The sequence below is a fragment of the Leptinotarsa decemlineata genome, unplaced genomic scaffold, assembly GCF_025532065.1.
Source record: "Leptinotarsa decemlineata unplaced genomic scaffold, Ldec_3_MD MMD2_tig00003348_RagTag_RagTag, whole genome shotgun sequence".
Lineage (NCBI taxonomy): Eukaryota > Metazoa > Arthropoda > Insecta > Coleoptera > Chrysomelidae > Leptinotarsa > Leptinotarsa decemlineata.
In genome coordinates this window covers 3,455,788-3,477,364 of record NW_027412588.1, presented here as the reverse complement: position 1 = coordinate 3,477,364, position 21,577 = coordinate 3,455,788, and the positions used below count along the sequence as shown (strand labels likewise).

Genomic DNA, 21,577 nt, shown 5'->3' with positions numbered 1-21,577 from the left:
ATTTCAGAATGATTGATATATTTTTTAATGTCATTAACAAAGAGATTGAACAAATATGGTCCCAGGTGGCTTCCTTGTGGTACCCCCGAGCTAACAGAGATTTCTCGAGATACAAATCCCATAATTTTCACGAATTGTGTTCTGTCACAAAGGTAACTTGAGATCCAACTTAACAAACTTCCAAAGAAACCAACTGCCGTCAATTTTGCACATAGGATACTGTGGTTGACCGTATCAAATGCTTTGGAAAAATCTGTGTATATTACGTCCACTTGCCGTTTGTTTTCCAGAGAATTCAAGATATGCTGAGAATATAATAGCAAATTGGTGTTTGTTGATTTGCCTTGGGAAAACCCATGCTGCTCATCAATGACTATTTGCTTAAAGGGAAACTTTAAGCTGTCGCATATAATGTGTTCCAGTAGTTTGGGTATTGCACTCAGTATGCTTATAGGTCTGTAATTTTTTATGTTTGCTCTGTCTCCGGACTTGAAAATTGGTGTAATGTAACTAGATTTCCACACAATGGGAAAATCTCCTAAACTAAGAGAAGCCGAAAAAAGTAGCAACAGCGGTTTAGCCAATGCAATTCTACAATTTTTCAACAATAATGCTGGTATTCCATCCAGTCCTGGTCCTTTATCTGGATTCAATTGAGATAATTTATTCAAGATAATTTCCAAATTGATTGAGCAACTATTCATTTCTATCGTTTTCTAATCAAAGGTTGATATTATATGGTTGTTTGTATTAGGTTTATACATTGATTGGAACTGCTGTGCAAATGCATTTGAAATTTCATTGCCGTTTTTGAAAATCGAATCGCCACTGTACATTGTGTCAGGCAAGCCATAATTTTTCCGTTTATTGTTTACATAGTTCCAGAAGTGTTTTATATTTGATGGTTAGTTATTTTCTACTCTTTTAATATAGTTCTCATTACTAATTCTACTTGGTAGTTTGCACCGAGCTCTTAGATCAGAAAAAATTAAGTAGTCATCCCAATTATTACTTTCTTTGTAAGCCTTATGGGCGTTTTTCTTTTCAATAATTAATTTTTTCAGATCTTTGTCGAACCAGCGGGGAAATTTTGGCTTAGTATGTCTAACATATGGAACAAAATTTTGGATATCTGAGTAAAGGATATTATAAAAAGTATTTGTTGCTGGGTTAATGTCAGTTAAGCTACCAATATGATAGTCCCAATCAATACTAGTCAAATAATAATTCAGATCATAATAATTGGCATTCCTGAAGTTGAAAAAGAAATTTTTGTAATGTAATTCATTGTAATCATTTGAGTTTGATATCATAATCGTTAAGGCTGGATGGTGGGCATCACATGGCAGCAAACTGTCACTAGATACATTTACTATGCAACTATCCTTTTCGTTTGTGAATATTAGGTCCAACATAACACCATAGCAATTATTGATATTATTTAATTGAAAAAGATTATGGAAGGCGAAGCTGTCAATTATTGCTTGGGCTTCATTGTTGTTAATGTTGAGGGCTGATACTCCTAATTCATCATTAAACCAGTCAGTGTTTGGCAAATTATAGTCACCCAATAAAAAGGTGAAATAAAAAAATGATTTTTTTTGAGGTACATTCTCTAGCGATGAAAAATAATTAGAAATATCAGGACCCATTATGTATTAATTAAAAAAAATTGATAAAAAAAATTTCGTTTCTTTACTTAATTGACAGCAATTAACTATTATACAGAAATGAACTGATCTTCATGCTAAAAGGATTACTTATCTTCATTTTTGATAACAGGAAAAATTATAAAGAGTACTTTTATGATCATTTACAAAGATTGATTAAAATATTCATTAAAAGTGATAGGGAAAAATTATTTTTTCTTTAGTAATATACAGTAAAAATGATAGAAGTGATCAGCATGAGATAGTGAACTTTTACTCAAGCAATAACCGCATCATGAAAAATTTTAATATTTGATTTGGAAATATAAATAATGTAAAATACGTTTTTGAACACCAAATAAACCTACATTTTGGAACCGACTTTCTCGTTTAACTAACCTCAAAAGTGTAAAAGTGTACTTCATTCTGGATTGTAATGATATTGTTGTAAACCATGCCCTAAAGAAAATAGCGCCGGCCGCCACTGGTAGCCATAAACCAATTGTGATGTAGCTAAGAGCGCGCGAATGTACGATGTTCGCTGCCACTCTAGATATAACGAGAATAATGCTACCGTGTTCGATAGAATTCCGAGAAATGTTCCAGGGCCTTCGATTGCCAAATATAAGCGCCATCTACTCGCCCATCGAGAGAGTCAAGTGGATATTACAGTGAGGTACGAGAAGCGATCTAGTAAGGCGATAGACATTCGAATAATTGTTGAAATTTTAGTTGAAGTGCCGCAAGGTATGATGATGACAAAAATTTGTTCAATATGGTTGCTTTATTTCTTAGAATCAGAACAAAATTACTGACATTACGCGCGAAAATGACATTTTGAAGAAATCCGTTTTTTGCCACATCAGGAAATTAAGCTATTTCGAGAGGTGTTTTCAGAAGAAAATCATTGAATGACAAACCAATTATTTTGTATTATTACTTATTTCAGGTATAACTTTCCTTGCAGTTGTTGTTGGGTCATCTGATTCAATACTTTGTTTTTGATGAAATGTTTTCTTTCAATTTTTTCCAAAAATGTTTTGTTTTCTTGGCGGCCTTATCATAAATAGATTTGAACTGGATAGTCCGTTTCCAATGCGAATAGTTCTTTAAGATTTGAGTTGAACTTCTTCATTTACCAAATGCCTATCAACACCTTTATTGGAATGTAAGCTTTCACAGCTGGCGTCAATGTTTTGGATGGTTTCTGGGTTTGCCGTGGTCTTCTTTGGTTATAATCTCTAAACGTTTCGACTACAACTGCGGCAGTAATCTTCAGTGGCGTGGTCGAAGTACTCTTCTTGACGTGTCAACTGAAACCGAAGCACCCATTTCTTCTGTGTAATTTATAGTGCTGATTTTTGCGCACTTTCTGTAATGGAAAGTTCGCGCTTACCTCCCATGGCACACAATATTGAAAAGCGCCAAAACGAAGCCAAGTCAACCAAATCGTGCGGGAAGTACGCCCGAACCCGCCATTACAGAAAGTGGGCAAAAAATCAGCACTATAAATGACACGGAAGAAATGGGAGCTTCGGTTTCAGTTGACACGTCAAGAAGAGTACTTCGACCACGCCACTGAAGATGACTGCCGCAGTTGCAGTCGAAACGTGTGGACAGTATAACCGAAGACGACCACGGCAAAACCCGGAAACCATCCAAAACAACACTTTTGTTCTTGAAAACTTTTTTGAAAGAAAAGTGGACTTCAAAATATTGAAAAATATTAGGTTGAGGAGAAACAGGAGTGTGCGAAATGTTGAGTATAAAGTCTGATAACTGAAATGAAGAAAAATTTACTTTCACATTGAAAATATCTGTACAGTGTTTCAATAATATGACTTTGAATCATTTATCACCCTTTGACAAAGCTAAATTCGCACAAAAATTGTCAAAAAGTCTCCTGAAAAGTTCCAATAATTTTCATCTTGATGCAATACATATTACCAAAGGAAAGAATAATATGATTTCAATAAATTGACTACAAAAATATAAAATATAAACAGTTTTTTTTTCAAAAACTTCCACAGACTTTTTTTCAGTTCAAGGATGGTCATCAAACTATATTTATTTCAATGTTCGTATTTTCTTATTATCAACAGTTATTAATTTTCACTATATCAAGTAAATTAATAAAAATAAATAAAATATTTTTAAGATGTCTCGAGAACTGGGACCGTTGTTTTTGATTAGTGTTCATCATTAAAGAGTGTATCTAAAATTACAACCTACACCCTATATGACTAACCTTTCAAATTAAATAATATAAAATATAGTCTCTTCAAAATAGTGATGATTTCATATAGTTATCATTTATTTCATTTTAATGAAATTTAACATTTTGTCCAAAGTTTTGTACTGAAGGTATGAAATATAAATAAACTGTGAATGAAAATTCATAATTTTTATTACAGGTACATCTAAGTCTCAACTACTACAGTATGTGTATAATTTGGTACCAAGAAGCCAATATACATCTGGCAAAGGTTCATCAGCTGTCGGCTTAACTGCTTATGTAACAAAAGATACAGAAACAAGACAGCTTGTTCTTCAGACCGGAGCACTTGTTTTGGCCGATAATGGAATATGCTGTATAGATGAGTTTGACAAGATGAATGACTCAACTCGCAGTGTGCTTCATGAGGTAATCAATTTGTAACTCTTCAGGGGTTATAATACAAAAGATACCACCACTGACGGATTGCACGAACTATTAAAAAAAATAAGTCAAAAACCACTTTTGATCAATTACACATGGTTTACAAAATAGCTTGCAATTCCTATAACAAACAAAAAACAATCCGATAGCATTAGTTTAACATTATATTACCGGAGGTCATAAATTCAACTCATGACACTTGTATTTTTATTTTTCTGATTTATTCAGCCGTTACTTGATGAAGACCCATAGTAATTTCAAAAACTACACCTCAAACTAAAGTGAATCACTTTAAAAAGCTAATGTCTTAGCGAAACATGTTGTGATATATTTTTCAAATAAAGTTTGTGGAGATCAAATCGTTGAGGTGTAGTTTTTCAAAACTTGTATTTTTAGTTTTTCCTTATAAGAAGAGATCTTTCTGATAGTTGATTGAAATTGAAAAACAAAAATTGTTTGAAGATTCAATATTGAAAACTCAAATGAAGAAACTAAAATATTTCAACTCAGCAATTACTACACTTGCATCTATTTAATGATGAAAGGAAAAATAATATTGTAAGAAACATTCAGGCAATCTAAAAAAACCTCATACTCCACGCTTTTTTCAATCTAGTCTCTTGTTAGAAGTTCAGAACGATGGTAACTATTTGTAAGATTTTAGAACCCAAGTATCAATTGTGTACACAGCTATGTGAAACGTCATAGGTTTGAAAAACTGGTTATTTTTCAGAAAGAATTAGAATTAAACTTCTGTATTATTAACCAGTTTTTGTTTACTGAAGAAAAATACATATTTTATTTCAGTTGAAGTATTGTTGTTTGGAAAGAAAGGCTTTGGCTTTCCACTTCTCCATCTTCATACAAATATTAACCTTTTTCTAGTAAAGTACATGGAAAATTTTCAGCTGATGAGAGTATTAACATGACATCTGACACAATTTAAAAAAATAATAAAATATATATTTGAACATACAATTTTATTTTTTCCCCTGCAAGTGCATGTTTAACTTCCTTTTGAGAAGTATCAGTGAAAGTCACGTGCTTTAGTATTTGTCCAAACTACTTTTGACATAGTGGCACTAATTTTGATTATATTCAATGTGTTTTACTGAGATAAGTAGGTGATTAGTAATTATTTGTTTTATACCAGAATCATCGTTTGATAATATATATAATTTTTGAAAGATGTTCATTTTAATTCTTTCAGCATTGCTTCCATTGGTGTCTTTCTTGGCCTTATTAGTATAATTCTTGGTGATCTTTCAACACAATCTAGTTCTGACAACATTGATAATAGTAAAACTTCAAATATTGAATACTCATTCGTGTGCAGCTCATTGGATCAATAATATTTCAGGTAATGGAACAACAAACATTGAGTATAGCAAAAGCTGGTATTATTTGTCAGTTGAATGCCAGAACCTCCATATTAGCTGGTGCTAATCCATGTGAATCTCAATGGAATAAGAATAAGACCATTATTGAAAATGTTCAGCTTCCTCATACATTACTATCAAGGTAAACAACTTTCTTGATAATAAATACATTGTTTGAAAAATCGCTTTTTGAACAATAAAAATTCTTTAAGTGGGGTATAAGATATACCAATACTTCATATGTTACCTCTGTATGAAAGAGGGCACATTGAGTTTGATATATTGTTAGTGTTCCCCGCGGATTCGCCGATAATTGACCACACTATGCAATCAAGCTCAATTTTATTTCACTACAACACCATCAATACAACACAAAAACTTCAGACTAATACTCAAATGACTAACGCCTTATTAGCTCTCTTAGTACCGTACTTTAAACTAGACTAGTCTCCTCTGCCTGTTGATAGTGCTTATATAGGAATATTCTCGAAGCGGCGCGACCCCTAAAAGGATCGAGAATACAAGTAAGGTTGAGCACGACCTTGGCAGAGTCATAGTCAACCGGTAAACACCAGCAGTAAAGAGAGGCTATCTGCGTTTCCGCGACTCTTTCCCTTTCAATGTCTAATTTGAAAATCGTGAGTTTGTTCATCTGGAGTTTGTAAGTTGAGGAGCCACCAAAGTGCTGAGTGCTGAGAGAGTACTGCTGGCAATTTTTCCAGTCCTTTACGAAACGCCAGTAATAGATACAAAGTCCAAAGAAACTGTTTTACTTCATGCTCGCTTTTCGGTGTTCGCCTCCTTCAGAGGACACAACGTGTCCCAAGAAATTCACCTTTTCCTGGAAGAGGCAGCGCTTCTGCAAATGAGCATTCCGCAGCCTCGTGAAACATTCCCCAAATTTGACAGATGTTTGTTAAAACTTTTTCGGGTCACTATAATGTCGTTGAGATAGACCAGGCATCCAAGTTTAGCACCAACTCCGTCAAGCGTTAAAATGTTACGGATGTATTGCATAATTCAAACTTTTTCATTGACCTTCTCTGGGTATTTTTATCTTCCAAAATTTGAATAATATGAAAATTGTAATGGAAAACTTTATACACCAGTAGAAAAAACAAACTTTTTAGTTCACCCCAATAAGTTACTTTGTATTTTTCACTAACTTGTATTCAATGATTTTGCCTATCAATAAAAATTGCTAAGAAATTATCCAACATTTATCGTAACGTGCCAATTTCTTTCGATCGTTCAAATCTTGGGACACCCACTTTTAGAGTTTTATGATATTTTCAATACGTTTGAAGCCATCAAAAACCGCTTGGAAGCTGATGCCTAGTTTTTTCGCCACACCACACACTGTTTGTGACGAGCCTCCACCAGAGTCCTCAAATCCTCGTCCTTGGTTACTGAATTTTGCAAACCAACATCTAACAGTGTGTTCATTAACACCATCATTGCCAAATGCCTAGTTGAATTTTCGGGTTGTTTTGGCAGTGCTTTGGTTCAATTTGAATTCGTAGAAAAATATTGGCCGGAAATCGTTTAACGACATCATGTAGTAATAAGCTGAAAAGAGGCAAAAAATCAAAATTTGGAATAAAATGAACAGCTTCAATGTAAAGAGTATAACATTATCAATCAGTATATCTGTATATCAGTATATACTATGACATAGAATAAATATTTATCGAGATATGGAGCTACAAAAACACAGGACAATAAACAAAACTTTTGAAATAACTAATAGAAAGACATAAAGCTTTTTTCTCAAAAATTAATCTCTCCCAGGACATTTACGACTTTTCAACATCAATTTTATGCATGAGTTCATTCTTTTAATGTTGTTCGCTCTGAAAAAAATCTGTTCAAAATCTGTTTTTCCGTTAATCATCTGTCGCCCCCATACAAAGGACAACGCTCAAAAATTGAGAAATTTGTGCGAGCTAAAGACTAACGAGGTCTTACCTTTTAACGTGTGATTCCTAACACGGTTGAAGAATCATCCCAACCAGATAAATTCTCTTGAAAAAAATTTCTGGTCGAGGCGGGAGTAGAACCCACGGCCTTCCGATCGTGAGTCGGGCGCACTGCCACCGCGGCCAATTCCAGTGCAGTGTCCAATGTCCAATGCAGGTGTTTAGTACTTTAACGTTTATACACACTGAATTCAGACAAGGATCATTTAGGAACACTTCAATTACTAGATGCTACACTAGGCTGTTTTATAGGGTAGGCTTAACTATACTTCGGGTATTATCGAAAGTACTACTAGGTTGTCTTCATTGAAATTAACATAACTCTTGAATTTTTTCCTAATTTTCTTTATTTGTACTTTTCCAGAAATATATCGATGAATGTCAACAATTGTGGGACCTATCATGATAATTAATTCAAGATTCCAAATAATAGCATGATCATTTAATCACAAGACTGTACTTTGATAAATATTTTAATTGTTTCAGATTTGACTTGATTTTCCTGATATTGGATCCACAAAATGAGAATTTTGACAGAAAATTAGCTCGTCATTTGGTGTCACTGTATTACAAAACAAAGGAACAGGAGGAAGATGAATTTCTTGTATGTTGATCTCTTACTTTCGAAAATTCCTTTACGAAACTTGACATTTCTATTTATGAACTGACAGGTAGAACATATCTATCACATACAATTAATTTTCTAGAAACTGTTTTGACAGTGGAAATAGCCACCATATATCAAGTTTTGTAAAAAGAACTAACTTGGATATACTTTATTGTCATCAACTTTTTAGGACATGTCAATTCTTAGAGACTACATTGCTTATGCCAAGGAACACATTCATCCTAAGCTTAGTGAAGAAGCATCTCAGAAGTTAATACAATGCTATGTAGATATGCGTAAAATAGGGGCTGGGCGTGGTCATATATCTGCTTATCCTAGGCAACTCGAATCATTAATTAGACTCTCAGAGGCATATGCCAAAGTGCGCTTTTCTGCAACTGTTGCAGTTGAAGATGTTGACGAAGCATACAGGTAAGATTTATACTGTTTACATCGTATTTTGAAAGTTTTTATTGTTGCCAGCTGTTTTTTATAATAATATATAAGTTTATTCATGGATAAAAGCAATAACATTTTTTGAACATATACATTTTTATGAATAAACAAAGCTATTAGCATTTGTTACAGTTATTAACATTTGTAAACCTGGAATGTATGCAAATATTCCTTAATTTTTGTGGACGTTTGAAAATGGGCTCAATTTTGATTATTCAGAAGGCTCTCAAAAAATTCTCTAGAGGTTCCAGTTATCCAATTCTTCCTTTTTTTTTAATCCGGTAGTGAATTTATTTTTTTAGTTCCTTCAGTATTTCATCCTAAAGATTGGTATAGTATATTTAAAAATTCTTTATGGGGCCGCTCGAATATTACCTAAGCTTATTACAATCATTCACCCTCCCATCCTCCTTGTCAGCAAAAGTAAGCAAAGCTCTAACCCCCTCACATGCTTACTTAAACATTGTTATATGCATTTTTATTTTTCAAACATGGACACGCACACATTGTCTATGTTGCCGTATGTGTAAAAAATTAATAACTACTGCTGATGTAATCACTATCTAGACCCTCCATGTCATCAAAAATAAGCAAAGGTAAGACCTCCCACCTCCCTATAGTGCTTACATAATACTTAAACGTACCCTATGCAATTTTTTTATTAATTTTATTCATGAAATTATTTTACTTTTACACATTCAGTTGCTATCTGTTTCAAAAATAATGTTAAGTTTAATTTTTCTCAAAAAATATATATTTATTCATTAATTTCTATTTTGTCCCTTTCAAAGTAGTCCCCTTAAGATATAGTACAACCAACGTTTTTTCCAATCTTTCAAGCAGTTCTGATATGCACTTTTTGGTATGATCTTGAGCTCTCTCGGCGATTCGGTCTTTATCTCCTCAATCGTCTCTTCAATCTCGGGAACAAAAAAAAGTCGTAGGGGGCCAAATCTGATGAATACGGTGGCTGAGGCATGATTACGGTGTTCTTTTTGTCAAAAAAATTAAGAACAACAATGACGAGTGAGCAGGTGCATTATCGTGATGCAAATGCTAAGAATTGTTTGTCCTCGATACCTGACATTTTCTTCATATTGCTTCTCGTAAGCGGCCCATAACTTCCAGAGATACTCCTTACAGACTGTATGAACTGCAAGAACTCCTGATGTAGTATGCCACGGTAATTGCAGAATACAATGAAAAATACCGATATTTGATCAAACTTGGCGTGCCTTTTTAGTCTTGGCTTTCCTGGGGTCTTCCATTGGGACAATTGGACTTTGGTTTTGATGTCATAACCATATACCACGTCACCACTTATGACCCTTTCGAGCAAATCTGGATCACCGCTGATGTCATTCAACAATTCCAGAGCGATGCTCATGCGACGGTTATTTGGTCAAAATTCAGCAATTTTGGAAAAAACTTCGCTGCCACGTGCTTCATGCCCAAAATTTAAGAAAAAATTGCATGGCATTAGCCAACCGATATGCCGACACCCTCTGCAAGAAAGAAAGAAAGAAATTTATTCATTCATGGACCAACTACATGGTATCGAACATGTCAACTTATACTTATAAATATGTAAACAAACAAACATGTATATATACATTCGATACATATAAACATAGGACCATAAAATACAGATATATATACATATATGTATAAATAAAAATGTAAAAACGTATAGATGTACAAGTGTAAAAATGTAAGATTAAAACATAAAAGAATAAGATTATTTACACACAGATATCCACAAAAACTCAATCAGCGAAATACTCTTGTAATGTATAATAAGATTTAGCCAATAAGAAATCTTTTAGTGATTTTTTTAATTCGATAGTATTACAGGCCTTCATTAGATTAGGGAGTTTATATTTTTACCCCAGCATAAGTTGGCGATTTTTCAAATGCGGATGTTCTGTGAGTCATTGTTATTAAATTTGAAGCATTTCTAGTGCAATATTGATGGTGGTAATTGTTTTTTATTAGCTCATTTTCATGCTTTTTAATGTGTAAGCAACTTTTATAAATATAAATGCAGCAAACTGTCATAATCTTTTTACTCTTAAAAATTTCCCTGCAAGAATCACGTGGCTTCATGTTGAACATCATTCTAACAATTCGTTTTTGAGTAACAAATATCCTATTTATTTCTGTAGCATTTCCCCATAAAGTGATGTGAAAAGATAGTGCAGAATATACTAATGCATAATAAACTTGGATAAGTATATTCTCATGAAGTTCATACCTCAATTGCAGAATTGCGAAGTATGATTTGGATAGTTTTTTAGATAAACCTTCAATATGCTCAGACCATGAGAGTGATTTATCAATCATTACACCCAGAAACTTAGTGGAGTTATGTGTCTGTAGGACTTTACTATCGATCAAATTGTTCTTATTGAAATATATAATTTTTGTTTTCTGTGCATTTAGCATCAGTTTATTGGAATGACAATATTTTGTCATTTCACTAATACAGAGTTCGACCGATAAAATCATATCCTCCATAGATGACTCAGCTATAGCAAATGTTGTGTCATCAGCAAAATTGATTAGATAAAAGCGCCTATCGACATTAATTGGGAGGTCATTGAGAAATAGTAAGAAAAGCAATGGTCCCAGAATTGAACCTTGCGCTACTCCAACATCAACTGAATATCTTTCTGACTCAACACTATCTATTTCTACAAAGAATTGTCTATTTGATAGGAATGAAATGATCCAGTCAAGAATATTTCCTCTAATGCCAATATTATACAGTTTGGAAGCCATAAACACTTTATCAATACAGTCGAAAGCTTTAGACAAGTCAAAGAAAATTCCTGCCACGTGCTTCCTATTGTCCATATTCCTAGATATGAAATCAACAAAAAGGGTAGTAGCAGATTCAGTTGACCTGCCCATGCGAAATCCATGTTGAGAATCAGATAAAATTTTATGACTTATTAAAAAATTCATTAGTCTATTGTACATTAGTCTTTCTAAAATTTTTGAAAAAATACTGAGAAGACTAATTGGTCTATAATTATCAATTTCTGATCTATTACCACTTTTATGTATGGCGATCACTTTACTCAATTTCAGCACATCTGGAAATTCACCTGTTTCAATAGACATTTAGGGGTTGCACCACACTAATGGAAACTAGTTTCAAAACATTGGGAAATACATTATCAGGTCCTGATGCCGTTTTACTTTTGAGGTTGAATATTGTTGATTTGACCTCTTCGGTTGTGGCGGGTTCGAAGAAAAAGGTATTTTGTTGCATTTCACCAGTGGTGCAGCTTTGAGACATGTCAACTCCAAAATATTCGTCAATTTTGTTTTTTATATTAGTGGAGAAATGTTCGCCAAAACAATTAACTACTGAGACGGGATCAGTAAATGTGGTATCATTTATTGTAAGTGTTATACCGCTTTTATTTTTTGGACTTCTGCCTAATTTTGTGTTGACTTCCTTCCAAATTTGTTTTGATTTGTTACTGGCTTTAACAATGTTTTCGTTAATGCTAGCCCGTTTAGCATCGCTTATAAGTTTTCTATAATTTTTCTTTTTTGTTTTATACAATCTTTCCAACAATGCATTTTCTGATTGTTTACTCATAACGTAGGCATTGTCTATATCATCCCTTGCCAGTTTTAACTCCAGATTAAACCAATTTGTTTTATTTTTTTTTCGTGAGGTCTTTGAATTGGGTATCGGTTGACATGATTCATCGTAAAGCATTTTGAATTGATCACAGAAATTCTGGAAATTGACCGATAATGATTTATCGTAGGATATATCCCATTCCTTTGTAACTAATATTGATTTCAACTGACGGATATTCTTAAATGAAATGTTTATGTGGAAGCCAGTAGGGATAATATTTACTTCAGGTTCAGGAGTGCTGTAGTTATAATGCATAGAAGTTGCTAAATGATCTGAGAGGGGGGGATTGAATGTTGTTTGAGTACATTTATTAAGATCCAAGTTAGTTATAATGTAGTCAATTCCACTAATTGAAGTTTGATTGTTTTTATTAGTGCAAATTCTTGTAGGTGTCGAAACTAAATTGTGGCATTCATATGAATCCATCAGATCCTTTAATAATTTAAAGTTGTCGTTTTTCTTGTCTACAAAATCAATGTTTAAATCACCACAAATTATGATTTTATGAGTAGATAATACTTCATTGATAATGAGAGACAATTTGTCAATAAAGTTCTTAACACAGCCATTTGGGGGTCTGTATATGCAAATCAAGCATATTTTTACATTCGCAGTTATTTCTAGCATACAGTACTCAAGTTCCATCTCTAATATTCATACAACGATTTTCCGTAACAATTTTCTTCACTTTTCCAACATTTTCATTCGTTGTTGATGCGCTGGGGCGTCCAGGGCGAGCGTCGTTATTCACATCTCCTTGACTTTCTGTGGAAAGTACCACTCGTAAACATTTCTTCTGATTCAGAGTACATTCACCGTATGCCACTGTCTACAATTCAAGTGTTTTTGAGTTCTGAATTCCATTTTTTACACAAAATTTGATGCAAATTCTTTGATACATTCTTTCAATTACAGAAAATCGTCAAACACGCAAAACACTTCTTTTATTTCTCCAACCAACAAACTGAACATGCTAAACAATTGAAACTGTGAACGTATTTTGGAGGCGGTATATCAACATAAAGAACAAAAAAAACACTAATTTTATTACGTAGCCCGCAAAATTTGAACGTTCACCTTATTTTTTTAACAGTCCAAGTATATTATTTTCAAATATCTTTTTAATATATTTTTTTTTGTTTTTACCATTCCAGCCTCTATCTTCACTTCAGTTACACTTTTAAATGTTGCGGTTTTCTTTTCTTCAAAATGATAATCCTGTAGTGTTTCTTTATCATGCAACATTAACTGTAACTGATCGTTTTCAGAATTGCACAGTGTTGCCAAATTTCTTAGTCAGGACGACCACTTTCTAGGCGAAACATGGTTCAAAATGTTCTTCCAATAAAGGAATTAATCCTGAGTACTTTTCAGTTTCTGGTTCAGCCGGCATGCATAAATTAGGAACCAATTCATAAGTATCACCACATAGCATGTTGACAAGTATCCCTCCTTTACATTTATCGTCACTGATAGTGTTTTGCCACAAAATAATTTTCGATTCTCCTCTTGAAAATAGATCAGCTGGCTATTGATGAATTGAATTCTCGTCAATGACCTATGTACTTCGACACTGCCATTTCGAATTTTGGATATGGTTTCTGTTCGTGAAATTTTAATTTGAAATTTCAAACTCGAAGTCATTGAAAATCCTTATTGCCACTTTACTAATAATTAAAATAACGGTCGTAGTTTTCAATATTTATTTCTCATTGACTCCTGTATACTGACTTTTTGTATCTTACCAAAATACCATCACCTCTTCGATGTCTCCTACTTCACAACACCTTGGAAAAGTAGTTAATTTTATATAGAGGTTAGAGTAGAAGCTAATCACAATCTATTTTTGATATCTTCCAAGAAATTTGAGATAAATTTATTTTCTGTGAAATAATTTGTCCTTTCCTGTAATAATCACCCTGAAGAGACCTAAGTGTAGAACAGAGACTCCACAAACAAAACGTGGACAAAATAACATACAAGTGTGTACAAAATTGAACCATTAACGTTTTTGAAATGATGTTTCATTTGAGATAACGTTGAGTTACTCTAGGGTCTTGTTTTGTAATTTGTTTGGCATTTATTTTCACATTCAATGAAGAATTGGCAGTGTCACCTCTGGTTATAGCAGTATATGAACTCGATTCAGGTATGAAAATCCATGTTATCTTGACATTTAGTTTCAGGTTTTTCTGCATTTGAATTTTTAGAACATCCACAAATTTCGACTTCTGAGGGTTGTCATTCGTAAGAGGGCGACAGTTGTTTAACGAAAAAAACAGATCTCAACAGATTTTTTCAACAGTTCAGTTTCAACAGTTTCAATTTGCACATCTGACAGCCGACTGTATTTTTTTGCATGTATAACTGATGAACCTTGTGCCGACGCCATGTTAATGATGGCTGATTATATGTTGAAAGTTGGTCTTCAGGTAATTCGGGAAAGTGTCTTTTACAAATGTATTTTATTTGTAGTTTTTAATTGCACTTACTATTTGTTTTTTTTTGTTACCTATGACCCCAGTCAATTGACATTTCCGAGATCTGTATTTCACACAATGAATACTGTTACTGCCACATCCCCTGCATATTGTTTTCATTTGTTTTACAAATCTGTTAAAATGTTATCATGAAAAAAAGAAATTGATGTAATTTTTCTATTCATTAAAAAAGGGTTAACTATTTCCTTTTTGTGTAATTTCCATCAAATATGATGAACATTTTTACGTTTGAATTATTAAAATCTCAAATTTGAATTTTCAGATTACATCGTGAAGCTTTGAAACAATCTGCAACAGATCCTCTGTCTGGTAAAATTGACGTCAGTATTATAACAACTGGTATGAGCACTGCAGCTCGTAAACGGCGACTGGAGTTGGCTCAGATTGTTAGAAAACTCATCACAGATAAAGGTCAAGTTCCAACAATCAGTTACCCTAAATTGTATTCCGAGTTGAAAGAAGGATCAAATATGGTAAGTACAGAAATTAGTTATTTGTTATCATTAAATAAAAATTCACTAGAATTAATAGCCTTTATGAGTACTTTAAGCGTGACATCTAGTTATTGCCCGCGGCTTCGCCCACGTCGAATTTGGTTTGTCACATTGAGTTTCGTGACAGACCATTAAACAAAAAGTTACAATATTTTTCCAACTCGGGTTTTCAACTTTAAAACTGACGTATTGAATACAATTTCCTGATTCCTGATTCAATTTCCTGATAAAATTCAGTCAAGGAAAGCCGAGTTACATCCTTCACTCAAGTGAATCATAAGGTTTTCTGCCTTGAGTATTTTAATGTCTTTTGTACATAATCCTAATTTATTTGAACTTGCTAATACAGTTTACTGCGAGATTTTCACTATGAACGGTTTCATGAAAAGATGGATTCATTTTGCTTCCTCAAGCAAAAATGAATCCATCTTCCGGCGAATTAGATTACTAGAAGCCAGTTCAAGAAGTGCCTCTTAAGAAATTCTATTACCAATTTAAAGTTGTTCTTATCCTATCCTAGAAGCTGCTCAGATTCATTTTGAGTTGAGATGATAATATACTCACAGTTCATCGAGTTGTGTTCATGTGTGCTGATCTCAAGTAGAATTTTGTGTTTTATGAACTCTACTTTGTTGTGATGAAACTCAAACAATGATTGTGAAAATTACCAAATACTTGTTGAAGAAAAATCACCCTGTAATGTGCTATTATGGGGATTTCAACTATTTTAAATAATCATAATCTTCCGGTGATTCTGTAGGCTGAAAACAATTGCTGGTCTCTTTTTTATCGATTATATCAAACAACAAATTAGCTTTCTTACTGTGTGGGCAGTACTTCGATGATCACCCAATTACTGTTTCATTACTATTCTGATAATATAACAACTGTAACTTGTTAATGTTGCAATGAACCGGTCGCTGACGTGTGATATTTGTGAAGATATTTTTCCTATTCAAACAATAAAAAATTATGTATTATAGCATCACAATACAGAGCAATAATAGAGAAAAAATTGAATGTATTTTTCTCAGAAATGAGAGGAATGTTCAAGTGCAACTGTCATTCTCGAAAAAAAAAATAATGACCATCGAGAAACCAGTAGAAGATATAAAAGATAAAGCGTGTGATATAAAAATAATGTGGATCAAATGAAGGCTAAACTTGAAAATTATTCAGATTATGTGAACACTCAAGCAACAAATATAGAAAATACTAAAAAAATGGAAATCATTATTGACATTATCACTGCTCAAGTTGGAATATTTGGCATTAATTAGAATTTAATAGTGAAATTCAATTATATTTCCCACTCTAATGTATTAATCCTTTCTATTATATCATTTTTTGCAGATGGTGACAAAGGATCAATTTGAAGACGTTCTTAGGGATTTACAAGAAGATAATTTCATTATTGTAACCGGTAGAGCAACTATACGTGTGTGTTCCAGATAAAACCACTTAAATTGACAGAAAGATCATAAAACAAAACAAAAAAAATGCAGTTAATAAGAGTAATTTTTTTTCTACTGTTGTTCAATTTTTTTGTTAACTCATAATTTACTATTACAACTCGAAAGTATCCATTACTGCAATCTACAACTCATACAACTATATAAGAAATACAAAATTTCATTTTGTGAAAATATTTTCCTAATTCACAATAAAATACTTTCACTTTTTTTAAAAAAGCATTTGTGATTTACGATATACATCTCTAAACATTTCTCAGTGGTAAGAGTTATGATTTTTTCTCCTCCATCTACAGAAATGACAGAAAACTCGCACCAAGATAAACAAATTTTGTTGCCAAAACCAAGCTTCAACATCGGCTGTCGAGTGAGAAATCTTGCTCCGTCATCTGGATTCTTAGCATGATATGCCATGCCAATGATCCTGATAATAAAGTTTATATTTTGTTTTATAGAGCCAGAAGGATACATGATTAGTTATAAAATTTGACTTATTGGAAATAATATGAGTATTTCACATGCTGCATGTCTGGAGGAGGGTTTTATTCACTATCATCAGATTTGAGCTTTCTCATCAACCCATAGATATCATTTTTCATAAGGAAAAGAACATTGAATCATTTCGTTATGCCATTTTCCTTCCAATGTATCGCCTCTGAACGAGGTGATCCAACCTGGATCGTGGCTTCATATCGTCATTACAGCAATGCTTCTCAGGATTATCCAATTAATAAGAATTTGATGAATGTGATTTGGTATATATTAAGGACAGTTTTGAAAATCAGTCAGATTAGTTCAGAATGCAGGTTAGTTTGGAGTTCAGACAAGCAAGAGTGAATATGAGTAATAATAATAATAATTTTATTGCAATACGATCTACAAGTGGATACAGCAAAAGTCAAACTTTCGAGAAGTTAATTCTCATTTACCCTGGAATTACCAATTTTAAAATTAACAGATATTAATGTATCATCATCGACAAATTACAGTTGAAAATTATATAATTAATTATTTTCAAAAATATTTATGATAAACAATATTTACATAGCTATTTTTATTAAGGTGACCTTCCACATTCTGAAAAATGAACAAAACTAAATCAATAGAGAATCTGCTGTAATAAAAGGCAAACTGATAAGTTCACCCAAAAAGCTACTGTGTAATTTAATAACTTGTATTCATAACGTGATAAGTGGAATTTGGAACCTCCGATGTGATATGAATCTATTGCAAACATTATTCGCTCACTAGAACAAAATTACGCGTTTCGTTAACCAAGTTATCATCATGAGATGTAACCGCGCGTTTTGCTAACTAAGCTAGCATCATCAGAAGATGATTAAAACCAGTGGTCGAAACGCGCGTCTACATCCCCTGATGATGCTAACTTGGTTAGCGAAATGCGCGTCAAGAGACACCAGTTTTGTTCTGGTGAACGAGAAGTGTTTACAATAGGTCGGTCGGTAGCCAGGCGGTTCGACGTGGGTGCTTTGTTCACTCACTCGAATTGATAGCCGTGTTGGTCGGTGGTTCAAACCCTAGTCTGAACGATCGATTTTCACTTTCTATCGTCCAACGGGTGTTAGGCATCACACGTTAAAAGGTAAGACCTCGTTAATCCTTAGCTCGCACAAGTTTCGACTTCTAAGGGTTGCCGTTCGTAAGGGTGCGACAGCTGGTTAACGGAAAAACAGATTTTAAACAGATTCTATTTCTGTAAATTCCTGTGTTTCATTCTCAAAAGCATGAAAATTCACTTTGTAGTTATAAAAAAACAAATGAATTAAAATGAAAAACGTTAGAAAGAGTGTGAGGAGTCAGGGATATCAGTATGTGTATAGATGAGTTCATTTTGAATAGAATCAAACTTCGAGGAGAGTCAAAATCTGAAGTAACCATGCGGTTCAAGTTATATTCTCTGTCAGCTTGAAAAAAATGATTAGACATTATCATACCCTACTGCTATGTTTTAGTGTTATTTTAATACTTGTTTTTGCCTTTGAATAAAATTAAAGAATGTACTTTTCATATTTCATGTAGCATCTTCATGATCTTATGTTAAAATGTAAGACCTCATTAGTCGTTAGCTCGCACAAGTTTTGACTTTTGAGAGTTGTTGTTCATAGTAAGTAATATCCTTCCTATAAATCTACATTGACGTCAATGGGTTAAGATTTGCAATAGGTGATATTTATTACAACTACAGTTCCCATATCACAATTTTTATAATTGGTCAACATTACATGTTGGATAATTTAAGAAGGACTATTAAAAGAATTTTGCGCAGTACTCAGTTATGGTGCAATCGCATAGAGACCCATCACCAACTGTCGAAACTATAATAAACTTTGGTTTTTAGATAATCAATGACTGAGAGTCTGAATTTGTCGTGGTTTTCTGTATTTCTAATTTCTCTTGGGAGAGATTGATAAGCTTTTATGGCTTTGTACTGTTAATATGTCTAGCATCTTGAAGTGTGGTCTACATGTTGATCTATGAGGTAGTTTTAACATACAGCGAATTATCCTTTTTTGAGTTTTGAAGATTTTATATGACTGTGCGGATGATCCCCAGAAAATAATTCCGTATTGAATAATAGCTTGAATATGCGCATAATAGTATACCTTCAGACTATCTAATGATACTTGATCTCTTAGTGCACGGATTATACCTACTGTAGTACCCAGTCTAGAGTTAAGTTTGTTTAGATGGATGTCCCATGTAAGATTATTTTCCACTGTGACCCCTAAGAATTCAATATCACTTATTTCAGGAATAGATTTGTTAAGCAATTTGGCATATATCGATTCTAGCCTATTTTGGGATTTGCTGAATGTTATAAGCCCTGTTTTTCCTGTATTAAATTTTAGGTAATTTTCCTTGCACCAATCAATAATTTTTTGAGCTGCTTGGGATAATTGTCCGGAGAGGGTAGACGGGGCTTCGGCTGACACTATAACCGATGTATCATCTGCAAACTGGTATACTAGTCCAGGGTCGAGTTAATTTGAGAGATCATTTACATATACTAGGAAAAGAACTGGGCCCAGGATAGACCCCTGTGGTACTCCTTGTGTAATGGGGTTTTTAGTGGAAAGAGCCGACGAATTATTTTGAGAAACGTCCACTATTTGTGATCTCCCGGATAAGTAAGAGGTGATGAGATCATGTGCTTTGGCCTCTAATACCATATCCTTCTAGTTTATTTAGTAGAATCCTGTGATTCACCATATGGAAGGCCTTTGAAAGGTCAAAGTACAAGCCACCAACACATTTATGTAACTCAACATTTTTCATAATTTCTGTTACAGTATTATAGATTGCAAGTTCGGTTGACCGTCCTTGTCTGAAACCATACTGTTGTGGAGCAAGTATCTTATTCTGATTAAAAAAGTAACGAGTCGCTTGTAAATTACTCTTTCAAAAACCTTCGATGGTGATGGTAGTATAGATATGGGTCTATAGTTGTTTAAATCGGTTTTTAGCCCTTTTTTGTGAATGGGTTCTCATTATTTTATTTTTGATGATTGTTATCCCACATCATACAGAGCATTTAAAAAAAGGGAAGTTTGTTAACTTCAGTTAAGATATTTGGAGAGAAGTGGTCGTGTATTTTTTTCTATTTTGTGGAACATCCTTTATTTGGTTGGGGTCCACTCGATTTGATTTTGCTAAAATTAGGAAATAAAAAACATGCATGGGTTCAGTAGTAACTTCAGGCTAGGACCTTAAAAATATGATAAATATGGTAGCAGTTATAGTTGTTTTTATTTAAATTAGAATGAATAATTGGACGCAGCTGCAGTAGGATCTTACAATCTAATCAATGCACGAATGTAGTTATATTAGTTTCATCATAGCCATGAAAGAATAATGTTTGAGAAATGTGATGCAGAGAAAATTCAAACAAAAAGAAATAATTAAATATAAAAAATTGGAAATTCCTCACCACATTAGTGTGTTACTGTAATCTGTAGGGTTAAATAGCAAAACAGTTTTGCAGAACTGGTCGGCAGCAAAATGAAGGTATTGGGATCTATATGGATTCCAAACCAGATGAAAATGCTTGTGGCGGTTGGATAACCTACCTTGGAAATACCAATAGGCTTTATTTTTCTGTTGCCTAATGAAAGCTGGCAGATCTACAGAAAATGATCCCGGTTGAGATATTGGTTTCAGATATTAATTGGTAAAAATAACTCATCTCGCCTAAGGGAAAGGATCCCATTGAATATAATGAGAAACACAAAAAGTGGTACCTGCAGTGAAACCCTTCTGATTCTGAACCACAACGGAAGTCAAGGCTACTCAAATAGCTTAAATTTATTTTATATGGAGTATTGGTTGAGCATTACTTCTTGAAGATTTCAACCAATCACAGCCTACAATTATACTTTTTAATTATTATTTGACATCAGCAATAAACAAGATTGAATCAAAATAGATGAAGTAATTTGCAAGGATTTCTTCAATCTGTGACTTCAATCTTCAATAGGTGACTGTAACGTAATGTAAACGAAATTTTACACTTTTTAACGAGAGAAATAATGATTATCATTATCATAAATTTCGACAGAAATAAACTCTACTATATAGTAAGAGACAGTTGAATCGGAAATGCCATGAAAGACAAAAAATTTGGGTTTCAGGTTGGGCTCTCCCCATTAGTCTGCTAATACATGTCAATCTTGTTGATTATTTCAAGAATAACTGACTGAAA

General features: G+C 33.3%; 1 protein-coding gene across 1 annotated transcript in view; it reads left to right on the top strand.

Annotated features, from left to right (window-relative positions):
- dpa (disc proliferation abnormal) overlaps positions 1-17,076 on the top strand; it is a 48,842-nt gene extending 31,766 nt beyond the window's left edge. The window contains exons 9-14 of the mRNA XM_023162149.2: positions 4,064-4,293; positions 5,669-5,829; positions 8,153-8,270; positions 8,464-8,705; positions 15,154-15,364; positions 16,739-17,076. Of these exons, the coding sequence (XP_023017917.2) occupies positions 4,064-4,293; positions 5,669-5,829; positions 8,153-8,270; positions 8,464-8,705; positions 15,154-15,364; positions 16,739-16,840 (1,064 nt within the window). The 3' untranslated portion in view covers positions 16,841-17,076. The remainder of the gene's footprint in view (positions 1-4,063; positions 4,294-5,668; positions 5,830-8,152; positions 8,271-8,463; positions 8,706-15,153; positions 15,365-16,738) is intronic.
- The last annotated feature ends 4,501 nt before the right edge of the window (positions 17,077-21,577 follow it).